The 18,621-nt window shown below is 46.8% G+C and overlaps 1 protein-coding gene across 1 annotated transcript; it reads left to right on the forward strand.

The window, feature by feature from the left end:
- Nucleotides 1-760: 760 nt before the first annotated feature.
- On the forward strand, nt 761-8,283 carry TAC4 (tachykinin precursor 4). Its single transcript, XM_015098719.4, has 2 exons — nt 761-932; nt 8,141-8,283. The coding sequence occupies exons 1-2, from the start codon at nt 834-836 to the stop codon at nt 8,240-8,242; spliced, it is 201 nt and encodes a 66-aa protein (XP_014954205.1). The 5' UTR covers nt 761-833; the 3' UTR covers nt 8,243-8,283.
- The last annotated feature ends 10,338 nt before the right edge of the window (nt 8,284-18,621 follow it).

Below are 18,621 nucleotides of genomic sequence, written 5' to 3' on the forward strand. Positions count from 1 at the left end.
ATCAGTGAATCCTAAAGGAAATCAGTCCTGAATATTCATTGGAAGGACTGATGCTGAAGCTGAAGCTCCAGTACTTTGACCACTTGATGTGAAGAACTGACTCACTGGAAAAGACCCTGATGCTGGGAAAGATTGAAGGCAGGAGGAGAAGGGGACGACAGAGGATGAGATGGTTGGATGGCATCACCGACTTGATGGACATGAGTTTGAGCAGGCTCTGGAAGTTGGTGATGGACAGGGAAGCCTAGTGTGCTGCAGTCACGAAGTCTCAGAGTCATATAGGACTGAGCAACTGAACTAAGCTGATCTCTTAGGGCAAGACACGGCAGGGAATGCCAAGGAAGGGGTGCAGTGACAGGAAAGGGACACTAGTGGTAGAACACTAGGTTCTGGGGAGAGGCCTCTCCTACAGGGGAAGGAAGAAACCAGGCAGCTCCCCCTCTCTGTTTCCAAGATGCCAAGGCCCCCTCGGGGCTTCTAGTCAGGAAGCCAAAAGCACTAGGCCCTACACACTGCCCCATTGTGCACCTGCCTCCTGGGGGAACGCAGCCAAAGGTAAGGTGGTGTTGCAACAAAGCTCAGCTGCCGGGGGCAGCAGTGGAGGAGGCCTGGTCCCTTCTCTGGGCAGCTCATGATATCAGTGGCTTTTCCAGCAAGTGGGGTGGGGAGTTACAGGAAATGGCCTGGGGCATCAGATAAGGTGAAGAAAGAGGCCGAATAGCTGGAAAGACGGAACAGGTGGAGATTCCCCCACCTGCTAAGAGGAGCCAGAGAGAGGACCAAGCCTGCTTGAGGCAGTCTTTGGGCTGAGAGGGGTCCGCTAGGGTCCCAAGATGCTGCTCTGCGTCACCTTGCTTCTCCTCCTGGGGCTGTCTGCATGCACTGTGGCAGGTGACAAGAAACTGGCAGTTGATGCTGAAGTAGGCTCCTGGGTGGCTGTGACCCTGGAGGTAGGTACCTTTGGGGAGAGCAGGGCATGATAGCAAGAGAGCAGGTTGTACATTACACGGTAGGGTGCCTGCCTCCCCTCTCTGGGCAGGTTCGAGGCTGTTGCCCCTGGCCTGATAGATCTCCAAAGAGATGCAAGCATATTTTGCTGTTGTTCAGTCGCTCAGTCCTGTCCGACTCTTTACGACCCCAGGGACTGCAGTATGTCAGGTTTCCCTGTCCTTCACCATCTCCCAGAGCCTGCTCAAACTCATGTCCATCAAGTCGGTGATGCCATCCAACCATCTCATCCTCTGTCGTCCCCTTCTCCTCCTGCCTTCAATCTTTCCCAGCATCAGGGTCTTTTCCAGTGAGTCAGTTCTTCACATCAAGTGGTCAAAGTACTGGAGCTTCAGCTTCAGCATCAGTCCTTCCAATGAATATTCAGGACTGATTTCCTTTAGGATTCACTGATTTGGTCTCCTTGCTGTCCAAGGGATTTTCAAGAGTCTTCTCCAACACCACAGTTCAAAAGGATCAATTCTTTGGCACTCAGCTTTCTTTATGGTCCAACTCTCACATCCATACATGACTACTGGAAAAACCATAGCTTTGACTAGACAGACCTTTGTCAGCAAAATAATGCCTCTGCTTTTTAATATGCTGAGTTTGTCATAGCTTTTCTTCCAAGGAGCAAGCATCTTTTAATTTCATGGCTGCAGTCACCATCTGCAGTGATATTGGAGCCCAAGAAAATAAAATCTGTCACTGTTTCCAGTGTTTCCCTATCTATTTGCCATGAAGTGATGGGACCCAATGCCATGATCTTTGTTTTCTGAATGTTGAGTTTTAAGCCAGCTTTTTCATTCTCCTCTTTCACTTTCATCAAGAGGCTCTTCAGTGCCTCTTTGCTTTCTGCCATAAGGGTGGTGTTATCCGCATATCTGAGGTTATTGATATTTCTCCCTGCAATCTTCATTCCAGCTTGTGCTTCATCCAGTCCAGCATTTCCCATGATGTACTCTGCATATAAGTTAAGTAAGCAGGGTGACAATATGCAGCCTTGATGTACTCCTTTCCCAATTTGGAACCAGTCTATTGTTCCATGTCCGGTTCTAACTGTTGCTTCTTCCTCTTTTTTTAATCTTTAAAAGAATTTTATTGAAGTATAGTTGATTTGCAATGCTGTATTAATTTCTTCCGTACAGCAAAGTGACTCAGTGATACATATATATATAGATATATTGTTTTTCACGTTCTTTTTCCTGTTTCACATTCTTTTGTCACGGAATATTGAATATAGTCCCTGGTGGTATACAGTAGGACCTTGTTGTTTATCCATCCTATATGTAATAGCTTGCTTCTGCTAATCCAGAACTCGCATGCCTTCCCTCTCCTGCCCTCCTCCACCACTGGCAACAAGTCTCTTCTGTCTGTGAGTCTGTTTCTGTTCCATAGATATGTTGATTTGTACCATATTTTAGATTCCACATATAAGTGATATCATATGGTATTGTATCTTTTTTTTTCTAGCCTGTGCCTTTGCATGTCTTCATGTGACCCCAGGAAGCATGGTTTTCTATGATTTGATTGTAGTTTTTTCAACAGCTGAATGGTAACAGTACTCACCAGGTGGATGAGCACCTAGAAGCGTTATCTTTATCTCAGTATGGACATAGGGCTGATTGTCCCCCAGAGCTGACAGTATTAACTCTCCCTGAATCAGTTATAGTGGAGACTGGTTTATTAGGAATGATAGCAGGAATGGAGAAACACGGAATGCTCCTTGTTTTCCAAGTTCCTTTTAAATAAATAATTCTTAGGAGTTAGAGAAATCCCCATGGCAAAGAATTAAAGAGATCTATTTTCCATACCTTTAGCTTTATCTGTGTAGAATAGTTTGCATAAAACCCTTCTTTGTTAATCATTTCAGCAACGTCTCAACCATAGTATAAAGCAGCTTGAAAAAGAAAATAGTTCATTGTTATGTCACCATGAGGCCAGACTGGCAGGGGTTGAATTCTGACTCTCTGCCTTCTGACTGTAGCTAAGTGACCATGAAAAAAGTTATTAAACATTAAACCTCTTTGGACTCCCATTTCCTCATCTGTAAAATGGAGATATTAATAATACCTACTTAATTGGGTGGTTTGAGGATTCAGTTCAGTTCAGTTCATTTCAGTCGCTCAGTCGTGTCCGACTCTTTGCGACCCCATGAATCGCAGCACTCCAGGCCTCCCTGTCCATCACCATCTCCCGGAGTTCACTCAGACTCACGTCCATCGAGTCCGTGATGCCATCCAGCCATCTCATCCTCTGTCGTCCCCTTCTTCTCCTGCCCCCAATCCCTCCCAGCATCAGAGTCTTTTCCAATGAGTCAACTCTTCGCATGAGGTGGCCAAAGTACTGGAGCTTCAGCTTTAGCATCATTCCTTCCAAAGAAATCCCAGGGTTGATCTCCTTCAGAATGGACTGGTTGGATCTCCTTGCAGTCCAAGGGACTCTCAAGAGTCTTCTCCAACACCACAGTTCAAAAGCATCAATTCTTCGGTGCTCAGCCTTCTTCACAGTCCAACTCTCACATCCATACATGACCAAAGGAAAAACCATAGCCTTGACTAGACGCACCTTAGTCGGCAAAGTAATGTCTCTGCTTTTGAATATACTATCTAGATTGGTCATAACTTTTCTTCCGAGTAAGTGTCTTTTAATTTCATGGCTGCAGTCACCATCTGCAGTGATTTTGGAGCCCCAAAAAATAAAGTCTGACACTGTTTCCACTGTTTCCCCATCTATTTTCCATGAAGTGATGGGACCAGATGCCATGATCTTCGTTTTCTGAATGTTGAGCTTCAAGCCAACTTTTTCACTCTCCTCTTTCACTTTCATCAAGAGGCTTTTTAGCTCCTCTTCACTTTCTGCCATAAGGGTGGTGTCATCTGCATATGTGAGGTTATTGATATTTCTCCCGGCAATCTTGATTCCAGCCTGTGTTTCTTCCAACCCAGCGTTTCTCATGATGTACTCCGAGGTCAGGGGCAGTGGCCTAGAGTGCCAGGCTGCGTCGGCGCAGAAACGGCCGAGAGGAGCTACCCTGCATCCGAGGTCAGTGGCGGCTGGGAGGAGTTATCCTAAGTCTGAGGTCAGGGGCGGGGGCCGGGAAGAGACACCCTGCGTCCGAGGTCCGGGGGGGCAGCCGGGAGAAGCCACCTCGCGCCTGAGGCCAGGGACGGCAGCTGGGAGGAGCAACCCAAGGAGTGGTTTGAGGATTACATTAGATAAAACATGTAGAGTACTTAGAGCAGTCCTTAGCCCAAGTAAGTGCTTAGTAAATATGATGCTATGCTATGCTAAGCTAAGTCTCTTCCATCGTGTCTGACTCTGTGCGACCCCATAGACGGCAGCCCACCAAGGCTCCGCCATCCCTGGGATTCTCTAGGCAAGAACACTGGAGTGGGTTGCCATTTCCTTCTTCTTAACTGTTGCTTCTTGACCTGTATACAGGTTTCTCAGGAGGCAGATAAGGTGGTCTGGTAGTCCCATCTCTTTAAGAGTTTTCCAGTTTGTTGTGATCCACACGGTCAAAGGTTTTAGCATAGTCAATAAAGCAGAAGTAGATGCTTTTCTGGAATCCTCTTGCTTTTTTCTATGATCCAGTGGAGGTTGGCGATTTGATCTCTGGTTCCTCTGCCTTTTCTAAATCCAGCTTAAACATCTGGAAGTTCTCGGTTCACATACTGTTGAAGCCTAACTTGGAGAATTTTGAGCATTATTTTGCTAGCATGTGAAATGAGTGTAATTGTGCGGTAATTTGAACATTCTTTGGAACTGCCTTTCTTGGGATTGGAACGAAAACTTTTTCCAGTCCTATGGCGACTGCTGAGTTTTTCCAAATTTTCTGGCATATTGAGTGCAGCACTTTCACAGCATCATCTTTTAGGATTTAAAATAGCTCAGCTGGAATTCCATCACCTCCACTAGCTTTGTTCATAGTGATGCTTCCTAAGACCCACTTGACTTCGCATTGCAGGATGTCTAGCTCTAGGTGAGTGATCATACCATCATGGTTACCGGGTCATTAAGATTTCTTTTGTATAGTTCTTTCGTTTATTCTTACCACGTCTTCCTAATATCTTCTTCTTGTTAGGTCCGTACCGTTTCTGTCCTTTATTTTGTCCATCTTTGTGTGAAATGTTCCTTTGGTATCTCTAATATTCTTGAAAAGATGTCTAGTCTTTCCCATTCTATTGTTTTTGTCTATTTGCATTGATTACTTAAGAAGGCTTTTTTATCTCTCCTTGCTATTCTCTGGTCTCTGCATTCAGATGGATTTGTCTTTCCCTTTCTCCTTTGCCCTTTGCTTCTTTTCTCAGCTATTTGTAAGGCCTCCTCAGACAACTGTTCTGCCTTTTTTTTTTTTTTTTTTTTGCATTTCTTTTTCTTGGGGATGGTTTTGATCACCGCCTCCTATACAGTGTGAGCCTCCGTCCATAGTTCTTCAGGCACTCTATCAGATCTAATCCCTTGAATCTATTTGTCACTTCACCTGTATAATTATAAGGGATTTGATTTATCTCATACCTGAATGGCCTAGTGATATATGGAATTAACAGTAAGTATGTTCATGCTTCATTTAACAAACTTATTTAACATACACATGTTCCTGACACTGTCCTAAATGCCTCATAAATATTAACCCATTTAATCCTCATATCCACCTTGTGGGAAAGGCACCATTTCTATCCCCATATCACAGATAGGGAAACTGAAGCATAGAAAGGTCAAGCAGTTCGTCCAATATTACACAGTGCCAAAAGCACAACTGTACATCTTGCCCAATGTCTTATTCTGTGTATCTGTGCCTCGGAGGACATTGTCCAGCACATCCTTTCAAGGGAGTCAACTTGGAGTGGGGTCATTGTTTTGTCTCACGTGTAGAAACTTATTCCCTGACAAGTAATGGTTTGATTGCCAGCCTCTCCTTCTAAGCTGACCTGAGTGCTGTCACTGGGAAGAAATCTCACAGCTAGAGACAGCATCTGTCAGAGAGACAGAGATCCTGGCCTCGGAGGTTCCCATCAGACAGGGGGACGAGGCCAGTGGACCAGGGACACGCTGGCAAAGTGCTCAGGGAAAGCCTCCGGGAGGGCAGACGGGACAGGGCTCGGCCTGCTTCCCCTAGTCCAGGGACGGTGAGGACACTGGGGCTGCAGGACAAGCCATGAAGTAACAGCCATGCCTGGTGGCTTTCCTTCTGGTGGGCTTCCTTCCTGGTTTGTCTGAATGTGGAAGTGTGTGCCTTTGAGAAGACAGTAGGCTTAGGAAATGAAGGTTCAAGTCTCACCTTCTCCACTGACTCTGTGTGACCTGGGGACATCAGTTTCCTCACTTGTAAACCGGGGGTGGGGGCGGGGGGTGGGGAGAAGATGGCTCCCAAGGTTTTTTTTTTCCAGCTCTGACATGGAGTCTGTGCCCATCAAGGGACATGGCCCAGGCTCTGGGAAGCTGTGTAATAGGGACCACTCTACACAGTTATGTGGGAAACATCGATTTCAACCAGTGCCTCGTGGGGCTTTCCATGCTGCAGCTGCATCCGATGCTTCTTGGCTCACTCTCGTTTAACATCCTTCTACTTCCCAAGACACAGAATTTGGGATATAGGAACCACCTCATCTGAATGAGGAATGATGCCTCTGTTAGGGATGATCTGATTTTCTCCCTTGCTCTCAGGACTCCTGGTTAGCCCTGGAGCTGGGGATTTGAGTTAAAGGGGTAAGAAGGGCTTCTGGTCAGGGCAAGAGTCCTTCCTGAGTAAAAGACGCCTCCCAACAGGCCCCAAAAACCTAATGGGTGGGAGAAAAAAAAAAAAAAACATTCTGTCCAGCTTGCATTTGAAGACTGCCTTTTACCAAGGCAAAGTGCTTTTCATAAGCTTTACAGAAATGGGTCCAAATCTCCAAAGACACTTTTCCTGTTCCTGGCCAGGCTAGATGACTCCAGCCTGAGACAGCTGCCCCAGCCATTGATGTCCTGGAGAAGAGACAGACTGGAAGTGACTGCATTAGTCCAAGGCTTAGAAAACAATCCACTCCTGATCCGAAAAGTTGGGATAAGCTGGGAGAGCTGAGGGGGTCTCCACTTCACCCCAGCCAGGTCCCTGCTTGTCCCTGAAGCTTCAGGGCTGCCCCTGGGGAAACTGGGAATGGAAGAGCCCGTGACCCAACCCCAGCTGCCAGCCTCCAGCCTCCAGGCAGGCAGCTTGTGTTACTCTAGGGCTCTGGTCACCTGTCTCACCCTTCCTATCTTCTTCCCTGTTCCCAGACTGTCAGAGAAAGGGCCTTCCATTCACCATCCTGTATCCCATACATGCTGAGCTCCTGTGTGCACCAGGCACTGGGGATACAAAGACATGAAGATGGTCGAATGACTGTCACCCACTATCACTTTCTCCACTAGCAAGCATCTCTCAGTCTCAGCAGAGCCAAGCAGGCCCTTCATCAGAGGCTCCAGAAAAAGCCAGGGAAGGAGAGGCCTTTGGCCAAGGTCACAAAGGTTAGAGGAGAAACTAGAACTTAAAACTATAGTCCTTGGTCCAGAACTTTTACCCCACCAGCTCAAGGATGAAAATGTCTTTGCCTGAGGGATTGGCCTCCACCCCAGGCCACAGGCCCTGAGAGGCCCAGGTTAAACCCAGGACAATGAGGGGAGTGCCAGAGGAAGACGGAAGGGCAGCAGTCTAGAGTCAGACTGAGTCTGGATTCTGACTCTACCACTTCCTGTATGACCTTGGACAAGTCACCTAATCTCCGCAAACCTGTGTCCCCATCTGTAGATGGATATTTCACATGGTGGTTGTGAAGCATAAATGAGATTATGCCTGGAGTGTCTGAGCCTTTGAGTTAGATGACCTGGGTTTGAGTCTGGCTTCGTCTCACATCCTGACTGGTAATCACTCTGAGCCTTAGTTTCCATCTGTAAAATGGAGACCCAAGTAGTACTTTATGTGGTTTTGGTAAGGATTGAGTTAATATATGAAAGTGCTTAAGAATACTTTAACTTTAGCCATTTATTACTGCTGTTTATTATTATTTGCAGAATTGTATAAAATGTGAGGAGATCAATGCCAGCACAGAGCACAGGTTATTGAGATTGTTATTGTTCAGACTGTCTTGTTGTCAGCCTCCCCTCACTCTAAGGAACTCTGCTTCTTCAGGAAGATGTCATCCCCAGCATCCTGCTTCAGCTCCGGGACATGAAGAAGGGGAAAGCAAGCCAGTTCTTTGGGCTAATGGGGAAGCAGGTAGGAGGTGAGTGACAAATGTGGGCGGATGCCCAGGGAGGAAGGCTTCTTGGTGGGTTCTGTTACCCCAAACAGAGGCCCTAACTTAAAGCCCAGGACTCAGCATCCCTTACTCCAGTCTAATAGTGGTCACTCACACCATGGAATGGGACACAGTGCCCATATCAAGTGTTATCCAGTGTTCATTATGCCAGGCAACAGGTACAAACCACTCCAGCATCTGGGGAGTGCAGTGACCCTAAGGGTGGGGACAAACTTTTGCACCCTGCTGGTGCCCTTCCTTCAGTGTTGTGGAGGTCTATGGAGAGAGGTGGTAGAACTTGAGATCTGCCTCTGATGTGAGTAAAGCCAACGGCTAAGCTTTCTGTGAGCTTCTGTTTGGTTCAAGTTGAATTATTAAAATGAATCTATGTTCCCTGAGGGCACGCTCGATGTGAAATCTGTATCCTGGGAGGACAAAGAGAAAAAAAGTCTGAACAGAGAGCAGTTTTCTTATTGACAACTAAATTTTTAAAAGTGGTTTTGGTGAGGATATGAAAAAACTGGCACTTACATACACTTTAATACACTGTCCATTTGGAGGACATGTTGGCAATATCCATCAAAGCTGGCAACATGCATACCTTCTGACTCATAGGTTCGCTTCAGGAAATCCATCAAATAGAAATGCTATTGCTACAAAAGCCCTGAGGTATTTGTGCCAAGTAGCAAGAATGTGAAAATAACCTAAAAACTATCAATGGGGAGGGGGGATAATAAAAATATATATGGCCTTTTTTTTTTTGGCTGTGCTGAGTCTTGGTTTCAGCACTTGGACTAGTTGTAGCATGGGCCTAGATAGTTACCCTGTACCATGTGGGATCTTAGTTCCCCAACCAGGGATCGACCCTGAGTCCCCTGGATTGGAAGGTGAATTCTTAACCACTGGACCACCAGGGAAGTCTGGCACCTCCATAGCCTTTGTGGCCATTGAAATGGATGAGGCAGATCTGTGGAAAGATAAAGATTTCCAAGATATTGGCTAAGTGGAAAAAGCAAGTTATGTAACAATACATAAGATAGGAGCCTACATGTTTTAAAAAATCACTGCATACTTACACACACACACACATATGAAAACATAGGGAGAGTTCCAGAAGGATAAATATCAAACTGTCACCAGTGTTTTACATCTAGAATAAGACGTGAAGGCGAGGGAGAGCAAAAGTTAAGGGGTCTTTCACTACACTAACCTCTACCTTACCATTTCACAGTGGGCATTTATTCAGAAACTGCTTTTGTAACTTTAAAAAATACATTTAAAAATGGAGAAAAATCTTCCTGCTACATGCACCATAAAATAAAATAGAGAAAATTAACTTGTGACCAAACTTTGGCCTCAGTTTCTTCTACAAAATGAGTTTTGGACTGGGCCATTTCAGAGGTCTCTTTCAAATCCAGAAACCCAGGAAGCAGGAGGTAGGGGTATATGGGAAATATTTATTGAACATTGTGCTCACTTGTGATTAAATCTCATAATATCCCCTTTATTACCAGCAGGGAAACTAAGGTTCACATAGGCTACTTTCCCAAGAATGCCTGACTAGCACCAGGCAAAGACTCCACAGTACGCACACTTCCCACTACCCTAAACTGCCTCCTACCCAGAGTGTACCTTGTGTGGCTGTTACACCAGGACAACAGGGGGTGACCAGAGTCCCTGAAGACCTACCAAAGGCATGGATCCCAAAGAACCATGAGCTGTTTCACCTCACTGGGCCCCCAGGGAAGCAGTGCAACCCTCATTTCTTCTCTTTCCTGCAGGAAGACCTCCCATCCAGTCAGAGGCAACAGGTAAGTGTTGTCCACACCTCCCCCCCACATGCTCCCTGGAGAAGACTGAGTTGTCAGGGAGGTGAGGGGGATGCTCTGGCCAGGGTGCACAGGAAGGCATTGTTGAGGGTGGGGCCAGAGTGGTTTGCCTGCATGCTAGGCTTCCTGGTTGTTTCCTTGGAGAGGTGGTCTGTGTGCGCCTAGGGAGCAGCTGCAAGGATGAGGAGATGGCGATGAATCCAGCTCTGCCAAAGGTTCAAAATTACCGTGGGTCTAAAGCCTAGAGTTGAAGAAACCATCAATCCAGAAGGACCTTAAAACTGAAAACCCCAACTCTGTCTTCATGGCCTGGGCATGGCACCTTCCTTGGCATACTGCCCTGCACTGTTCTGCTGGGTCACATGGCTGGTGTCCTCAGAGTAAAAGCCACCCCACGGGCAGGTAAAAGTCTGCCATCTCCTCTGTCCCCACAGTTTCTATTAGAGGCGCTCATGAGGTATTTGTGGAAGGAAGGGCAGAAGGGAGGGAAAATGGAAGAGAAAGAGGAAGGGATCAATGAATGAAGAACCTCAGTTCCTAGAGAAATTACTCTATTCACGAGTCCCCAGTTCTGGCCCTGTCTTTCTTGGTTCCCAAGACAGTCTTCCTCTGCTTCACTTTCTCCTTTTCTTCTCTGTCTCTGCATCACCAGGGTATCAGCGAGAACCACTGGTCCAGGGGCAAGGAGGAGCAACTACAGAAGGTAGGCGATAGCTTCTCCACCAGCACACACGGGCACATTCTGCTCCCCACTCTCAGGGCCAGCCGAAGCCACAGAGAATGGTGGGTGGTTCTCCAGCCCCTGGAACATTCCCCTTATTCCCTAACTGTTAGAAAGTCTTAGGTATTTTGTCTTCAACAACCTAAATAAAGGGAATATCACTCTGGGAGGGGTTATCAGCTGACGCCTTCTGGCCTGGGCCATAACCACAAAGGTGTTCAAGGGCATGCTCAATAAATAAACAAGAAGGTAAGTGAATCAGTAGATAAGTGACTCAAAGTGAAGTCGCTCAGTCGTGTCTGGCTCTTTGCGACCCGTGGACTGTAGCCTACCAAGTTCCTCTGTCCATGGGATTCTCCAGGCAAGAATACTGGAGTGGGTTGCCATTTCCTTCTCCAGGGGATCTTCCTGACCCAGGGATCGAACCCAGGTCTCCCACATTGCAGGCAGATGCTTTAACCTCTGCACCACCAGTTCAGTGACTGGGGAAAAATTCAGAGCTCAAGCTAGAAAGCTCAAGAAAAGGCATGGGGTGACACAGCTGAGCAGAGACACCAAGCTCGTCTGCTTCCTTAATCCTGACTCTCCCCCAAGAGCTGCAGACCTGTGGGCTTCCCTCTCTAGCTTCCCTGATAGAACACCTGCGCCTTCCAACAGAGGCTCTTGGGAATCAAGGTGGGAAAGTTCTCTATATTCCCCCGAGAGTTTTTCCCAAGTGTTTGAGCCATTTCATTCAAAGGGCCATGGAAGTCAACCCAGTGCCAACATGGAAATGCACATCCCTCCATGCAAAGTGTTGGCAGGAACCTTAGAAATGATCATTCTTCAGGGATGGAAACAATTTGCCCAAAGTCACACAGTGAGCTGTTAACAGAGCCAGGACTAAACACTGTCTCCTGCTCCCTAGTCCGGGCACTTCACGGGGCTCTCAGAGGGCCATTGGAATTTTAAGTGCAGGATTACCACTCCCTTTCTTTCGAGAGGATTAATGAGGGTTGGCTCATCCACTCTCTAGAGGCATTTGTGATTGAAAAACGGAAGCTCTGCCAGATTAACCTGGAATTTGATTGCCGTAACTACCGCCGGAGAAACCTGAATTGGGCAAATGGAGGGCCTTGAGTGGATGACCAGGGAAGGCCTCCAAGGGTGGAGGAGGCAGACAAGGCTCCCCTAACCACTGCTTATGTGCAGCACTCTTCCCAGGCAGAGGATGAGAACCATGGGTCAGAGTGAGAGCCCCCACCCCACGCCTCCCAGAGGACGAAACCCCTCTCCTTACCTGGACGTGGCAGCCAACCAGCCGACCAGGCCAGCCCTCTGCTCCATGTCTTCTGTGCTCATCATGCGTTCCTCCCACCACGCTGAACTCACTGGGCTCCTCCCAGGACTCTCGTTCTCAAGCAGCAGTCGTGCGTAAATGCACTGTCACCTCTGTAAGCTAGCTAATGACCCCACACACTCTTGGACGTCACTGTGTAGCAGGATGAGTCCCACTGAGCCCTTCCTACCCCGGTTTCCCCAAATCCTGTGCCCATAACACAGCAAAGGTTCAATAAACCAATGAAGAGCAGATGATTTCTTCTCTGGTGCAGGGCAGCAGACAGGGATGGCCTGGGCTCAACATCCAGCCCAAGGGCCTGGCATGTCAGCAGCCAGGAAACCTCTTCCAGAATTGTAAAGGGAAATACTAAATAGCCCTGGTCCCCACCTGAGGTGGGAAAGCAGGCTTGGGACACAGGTAGCCCTTGCCCACCCACCATCACAACCTCAAGGACCCAAATCCATGTGTCCTTGGACTTGGAGAATCGGGGCCCAGGTCCTTCATCAATTCTCGTGTATGAGGTGGCCCCTCAACTGACCACTCTGTTTTGGGGTCAGAGGCAGCTAGTCATTTGAAGAGCTGTAGAGTAAGGAAAAAGGCCACACCTCAGGGAGGTGACGGGACCACTGTCCTGGCCCAGCTGTGGTCCTGGGAGGTGGCTCACTGTGACAGCTCAACATGAAGGAGAGAGGACTGAAGATCTCATTCCCATGTTTGAAGCTGGAGACATCCAAGCTTTGGCTGAAGCCACTGACCATTCAGTAAGTTCCCTCCTTGGGCTGGCATTTTGTTGGGCCCTCAGGTGGGACTGGGAGCAGGGAGGGAGACTGGAATTTGTCCTTGAAGAACTATGGACCACAGAGGGCAGAGGCAATGTACTCGCTCAAGGCAGCCCCTGCCCTCCAACAACTCTTTTCACACCCACCACGTTCCCTCAAGCTGGTGTCTGCACATGCCATTCTCCTCCCATGCTGGTGAATTCTTACTCAGAGGTCCCAACCTGGCAACTACTTAATCACTCCCTCCACCGAGTTCCCGCAGCACTTTGCACATTCTTCCACTACAGAACTCATATCTGATATAAAATTTAATAGTTTATCTCAACAACAGGGTTTGTCAAGTACACAGACCGCTTCTTAATTGTCTTTACCCCAGTGCCAACAATAGAGCTCAGAGGTCCCTGGAGAGGGTTTTCACGAAGGACTCACATAGAACGCATGGTCCTCAAATGCTCAGCTCTTGACCTGCAGCCACATGACTAACTGCTCGTTGGCTCAGGTCTACAGATGGCACTGCCGCACACCCTGCTGTGGGCTAGAAACCTGGGAGTGACTCCCCATCCCTCACTGCCCCCTCTAAACACCTCCCCCCTAGTTGGTCATTCTTCCAAATATACCTAAACTCATCCTGCCGCTCTCACTACACTTACTCACAGGAGGTACTATCTTCCCTGGCCTCGGGGGCAGCAGCCTCCTGAACGGGCATCCATGCTTCCCACCCTACTGCTCTCCATCCAGAGCAGGACTTTTTAACGTGGTGGGCCTGTCCATCCCCTACTGGCCACAGTTCAGTTTCCTACGTCAACCTGAAATTCTTGTTGGGGCCTTTAAGGCCCTGTGCTCCCTGATTTCTCACCCCCCACCCCCGCCTCAGCCACTACCAGACACTCTCTCAGACCCTCTGGCACACCAGAGGCTCACCAGCTTTTGTGATCTGTGCTCAGGCTCTCCCTCTCAGAATGCTGCCCACGCCCCATTTGGCTAACCCAATCATCTGTCAGGTCCCATGATAAAGCAAGCTCCCTTCTCAGTCAGGGCTTCCTGGATAACCAAGCTCAGCTAGTTCTCTCCAGTTATGTTTACCCAACACCTGTCCTTTGTCCTTCAGGGCACTGATCACAATTAGGAATTTAATGCTGATCTTCTCCAGGAGACCAAGTTCTACATCTTTTGTGTACAAATGACTGACTGAATATATTAGGCACACTAAAAGACAAGTCACCTCCACAAGTATTATCCTCAATCTGCACCGGAAATCCCAGAGCCAGGATTTGAGGGAAGGTCCTTCACTCCAAGCACATTTGACCCCTACAATGACTTGGTCTCTGCCACAATTACAGACATGTCTTAGGCAGAAAAATAAGTCTTCACAAGGAATTCCTTTTTAGTAGGGCCATTTCAGTAAGCACCAAAGAAACATCTAAATGTCTGCCCCCATAGCATACTGGTCTCCAGAGAATCCTTCCAGACCATTTTAGGAAACGTTACATTCTGTCTCCTTCTTGGAAAATCCCAAGAGGTTCTGAGATGCCCTGAACTCAAGAAACATATCAATATGCAACTTCAACAACTGTTTTCCAAGTTTGACCACAGGACCCATGTTACCTGTAATACTTCACTTAGGGGAATGCTGACATGGAGGCTTCCCAAATGAAAACAGGAAGAGACTAACTCAGCTGTATGTGGAGGCTGTGTTGGGGGATGATGAAAACTACCCAGGTGGAGTCCACTTATGGAAACTTGAAAGCCAAGATAAACGGGAACTTAATCCCAAAATGGGAGGAACTGGAGACCTATTTCTAATAGGATATTCACCCTTCCTGATCCACTTCTCTAAGGTGGTGACTATGAATTCTAAGGCTAGGCAAGGACCTGAGAGGCAATTTGACTGGAAGCTGAGATATCAAATAGGGTCAAACTGGGTCTGTGGGTGCCACTGCATGAATAGTGCTCCCCTGGAGTTACACAAGGTGGAGGTCCTCCTCTGGGCACATCTGGTTTCCAATAACAGGCAATCATTTACCAAAATAAAACTACAAGGACCAACTGTGAAGGCAGGCAGGTGAGGTTCCTGCCTTTTCACTGGAGCTTTCTCAAACCAGTTTATTAACCCAAGTCCAGAAATGACTTCAAAGTCTGTCTCCTAAACTGTATACAAATGTGTGCATATCTGCATTTATGTACACTTTTCTTTTAAAAAACCCAATGCTTTTATTAGATTCTCAAAAGGTCAGAAGGAAAGGTCCTTTACTCTCAAGTCCTTTTTTCACTTACACACTGCTATGTATCTGTATGTATATCTAACCATCCTAAAATAGTCAATGGTTTAAAATACTTCTAGGGACTTCCTTGGCAGTCCAATTGTTAAGACTGTGCACATCTACTGTAGGGGTCATGAGTTTGATCCCTAGTCAGGGAACTAAGATCCCACATGCCACTCAGCGTGGCCAAAAATATAAAACAGTACTTCTCATGATTCTCTAGGCTGGCAACCCTCAGCTGGATGATTCTGTAGTTTCAGGAGGTCACCAGGGTACAGGGTCTGAGTACAGGGCCTGGATTTTTGACACTTAAACTTCTGGTCTGAAAATGTCAGGTTTCTAACAGCAAAAGTAGAAACAGCTAAACTATCACTTCTGGCACCTTGATTAGTGAGAAGTCCAGCCCACACCCTGAAGGAAAATTAGCTCTTATTGGAAGGAACAGCACTCATATACAGAGATGGGATTGTTGGTGACCATTTCTGGAGGTGATCTACCACACCTTTTTTTTTGAGATAAGGGTATAGATTTCAGAAAACTTTGCATATGATTGAATAAAACACGAGTGGTTTCCAAAACATGTACCGAGTTAAGAAACACTGGTTTTGTGAATGGAAATGACTTGTCCAGGGTAAAGATGTTCTCACACAGAACATTCAGGGGGAGCAGTGGAGCCAAAGCTGTACACCACCACAGGTTATTTTCTCCACTCGAGCACAAATCAACAGACCCCAAACCCCAGAACGGCGGTAGCATCTATAGGTTCACATAAGACAGAAGAGACAAACTGATCTTTCAGCACAAGGGACATTTTTCACCACTGGGCAGTCCTTTTTTACCCCCTTCTTAGTGACATTCATTGGCATTTTGTTGAAGATACCACAAAGGAAGTGGGCAATTAAACTGCCCTCATCAGCAGGAGACAGTCTGGGAGATGCAGTCATACAAGTTTGTAGCAGAAAGTGCTGGAGTAAAACCAGTGGTCCAATTCTATAACTCCATAATCCCAATGAATAGCAAAAAGTAGTTTTTAGAACTCCTAACATACATTATATTTAGCAAAGTTTCACCCTATTCTCTGAATATGCAAAACTCTATACAGCACTGTGTATACAAGTGCATCTGTGAAACCATGGGCAGGCAGTAATGTTAACCTTCAGTAAGGAGTTCCCTTTGGTCGTCGCTGGACCTCACTTAATGGGACCTGTCACCTGGGCCTGCACAAACCATGCACAAGCCGAGGGCTGAGTGAAGGCTGGCCGGGGGGGCTCCTGTCTACCTTTCCGCTGGAGCTTTCTCAAACCCTCAATCTCCTGAACTGTAGATAAATGTGCGCATATTTGCACTTCTGTACATTTTCTTTTAAAAGACCCAATACTTTTATTAGATTTTCAAAAGGTCAGAAGTAAAAATGGGTAAGGATCACCACGGAGAGCAACACTGTTTGATCCCAGTACCTGGGATCATAAAAACTATGCTCCTTCAATGTTTGGCATATCAACTGCTCTTCAAAGGAGGAAAAGGCAGATGTGTTTATGCCTAGTTACTAATATACTTCCAAAAAACTGCTTTCCACTCATTTCATATTCCAGAAGGAATGCATGATGGAAGCAAGCTGTGGTATTTTTTTTATACTGGCTTCACATGAACTCCATTAGAGGCCATTCCTAACCCCAGTCAGGCAACCTGCCCAGAACCACAGGGATAAACCAAAGCTCAGGTCATGTCAAGAGAATCATCTTGCCATATAAAGGGCACACCATATTCTTAAAAACTACTTAATGTGACTCATTGTTCCCCCTTGTGAGAAACAGGAAAGCAGGCACCGAGGCATCAGATGACTCACATTAGTTTTGTCAGAAGCATGGGATCTGGACTCAAGAGAAGCAACGCTCTCATTCTGTTTCTATAACCCAGCAGTAAGACTTCTGAGCCTCAAATTTTCTCCTGTGGAAGAGGGCTACAATATTTACCTTACAGTGATGATGTGCTAAGGACTGAAGGAAACCACAAAAGTAAAGGGACACTGCTTACTAAACAGTTTACTCCTAAATCAGAAGCAGATCCAGAATGAGGCACATCTCTGTATCCTGGTTTAGGTCTCTGACCTACAAATGCTGCCCTACAGGAGTAACTAAACTCAATTCTTTCATTTTAAAGTCTTCACCAGTCTTGTCATTCTTCTTGCAATGGAAGCCACTAGAAGCATGGGGGACTGTGGCTGAAGCAAAGAAAACTAACTAGAAGGGAGAAGGTAAATCAATCATTAGGGAATCAAAAAAGCCAAGAAAGCAAATGGCAGAGGAGGGTCAAACAAGGCCAGTGTTAAAGTACCCAGCACAGTGCTGAGCAGAAAAGCAGCAACCAGCACATGCTGAGGCTTTCTTCCTCTAGAAATGGTTGGTGCTTCCACTTATGGAGTCTCAGAGATGCAGGAATGACTCGAGACTTTTGCTCTTCTAACAAAGGAGCCTAAGAAGCTAAACTTCTTTTGTGCAGGTACAAAAGGAGCCAGAGCGAACAGTCTGACTCAAAACAGCCAAGGAAGTGAACGGCCAGTTCCCACACCTGTAAGGATTTAAAGCAGAGAAATCTTCCTTTGGTTTCTAGGTGAGGAAAGAGGGATGACAGTCACCAAAGACTTGTGATCTGCACTGTCTATCCAGTATCACGGTCCATATTACCTTCCTCAGCTTTTCCAAAATGGGAGAGACAACAGAATTTCCCTTAGACGCAAACACCTAGAAGAGGGAAATGAGGGCACACGTTTCTCTAAGATGTGTGTAAGAATGGTCTTTTTATAAGCCTGAGTTTTTCTCATCCCATTTCCTACCCTAGTAGGTGACACGCAGGACACTTAACCTTACCAAGGAAGATACTTAGATTTCCTGCCAGGAGAGGTTCTCACCATGCTGGCCAGAGGGGGCAAATTCACTCCAACAAATACAATTTCCACCCCCCTCCTCTCTACCATCCAGTTAAGTGCCCGGTCTGCCATTTCTCACACTAGGTAAACGCTACAGGAAAGTGCAGCTACTTTCAGAAATCACCTCAACCTGGGAGAGACAATGATTCTTAGAGATGGCATTGCTCACTACTGGCAAGTAAGCCTGGAGGTCAATGAGGACACGTCTGTTCCCACTTCCCACAGCTATACCACCTAGCCTGACCTCCTGCTGAGTCTTCGAATGGATAACAGAAACTACTCACAGCTATGCATACCTGTTAGCTGGAACCAGAGTGTGGCACAGAGAATTTACTCCATCAACTAGACATGCTCAGAGTTAAGCACTCCCTCCAGACAGCCTGCATCAGAGGAAAACACAACTTTCCCCACCCACAAATCCTATCCCTAAACAGTCAGTTTACTGCTTAGAAAATAAACCCCAAGTGCATTTCTTATTAGCAGTAGGCCAGTGGCACCATGTCATACTCAAATGAGAGTTCCTGGGTGAAACAAA

Source organism: Ovis aries, chromosome 11 (assembly GCF_016772045.2).
Source record: "Ovis aries strain OAR_USU_Benz2616 breed Rambouillet chromosome 11, ARS-UI_Ramb_v3.0, whole genome shotgun sequence".
Classification (NCBI taxonomy): Eukaryota; Metazoa; Chordata; class Mammalia; order Artiodactyla; family Bovidae; genus Ovis; species Ovis aries.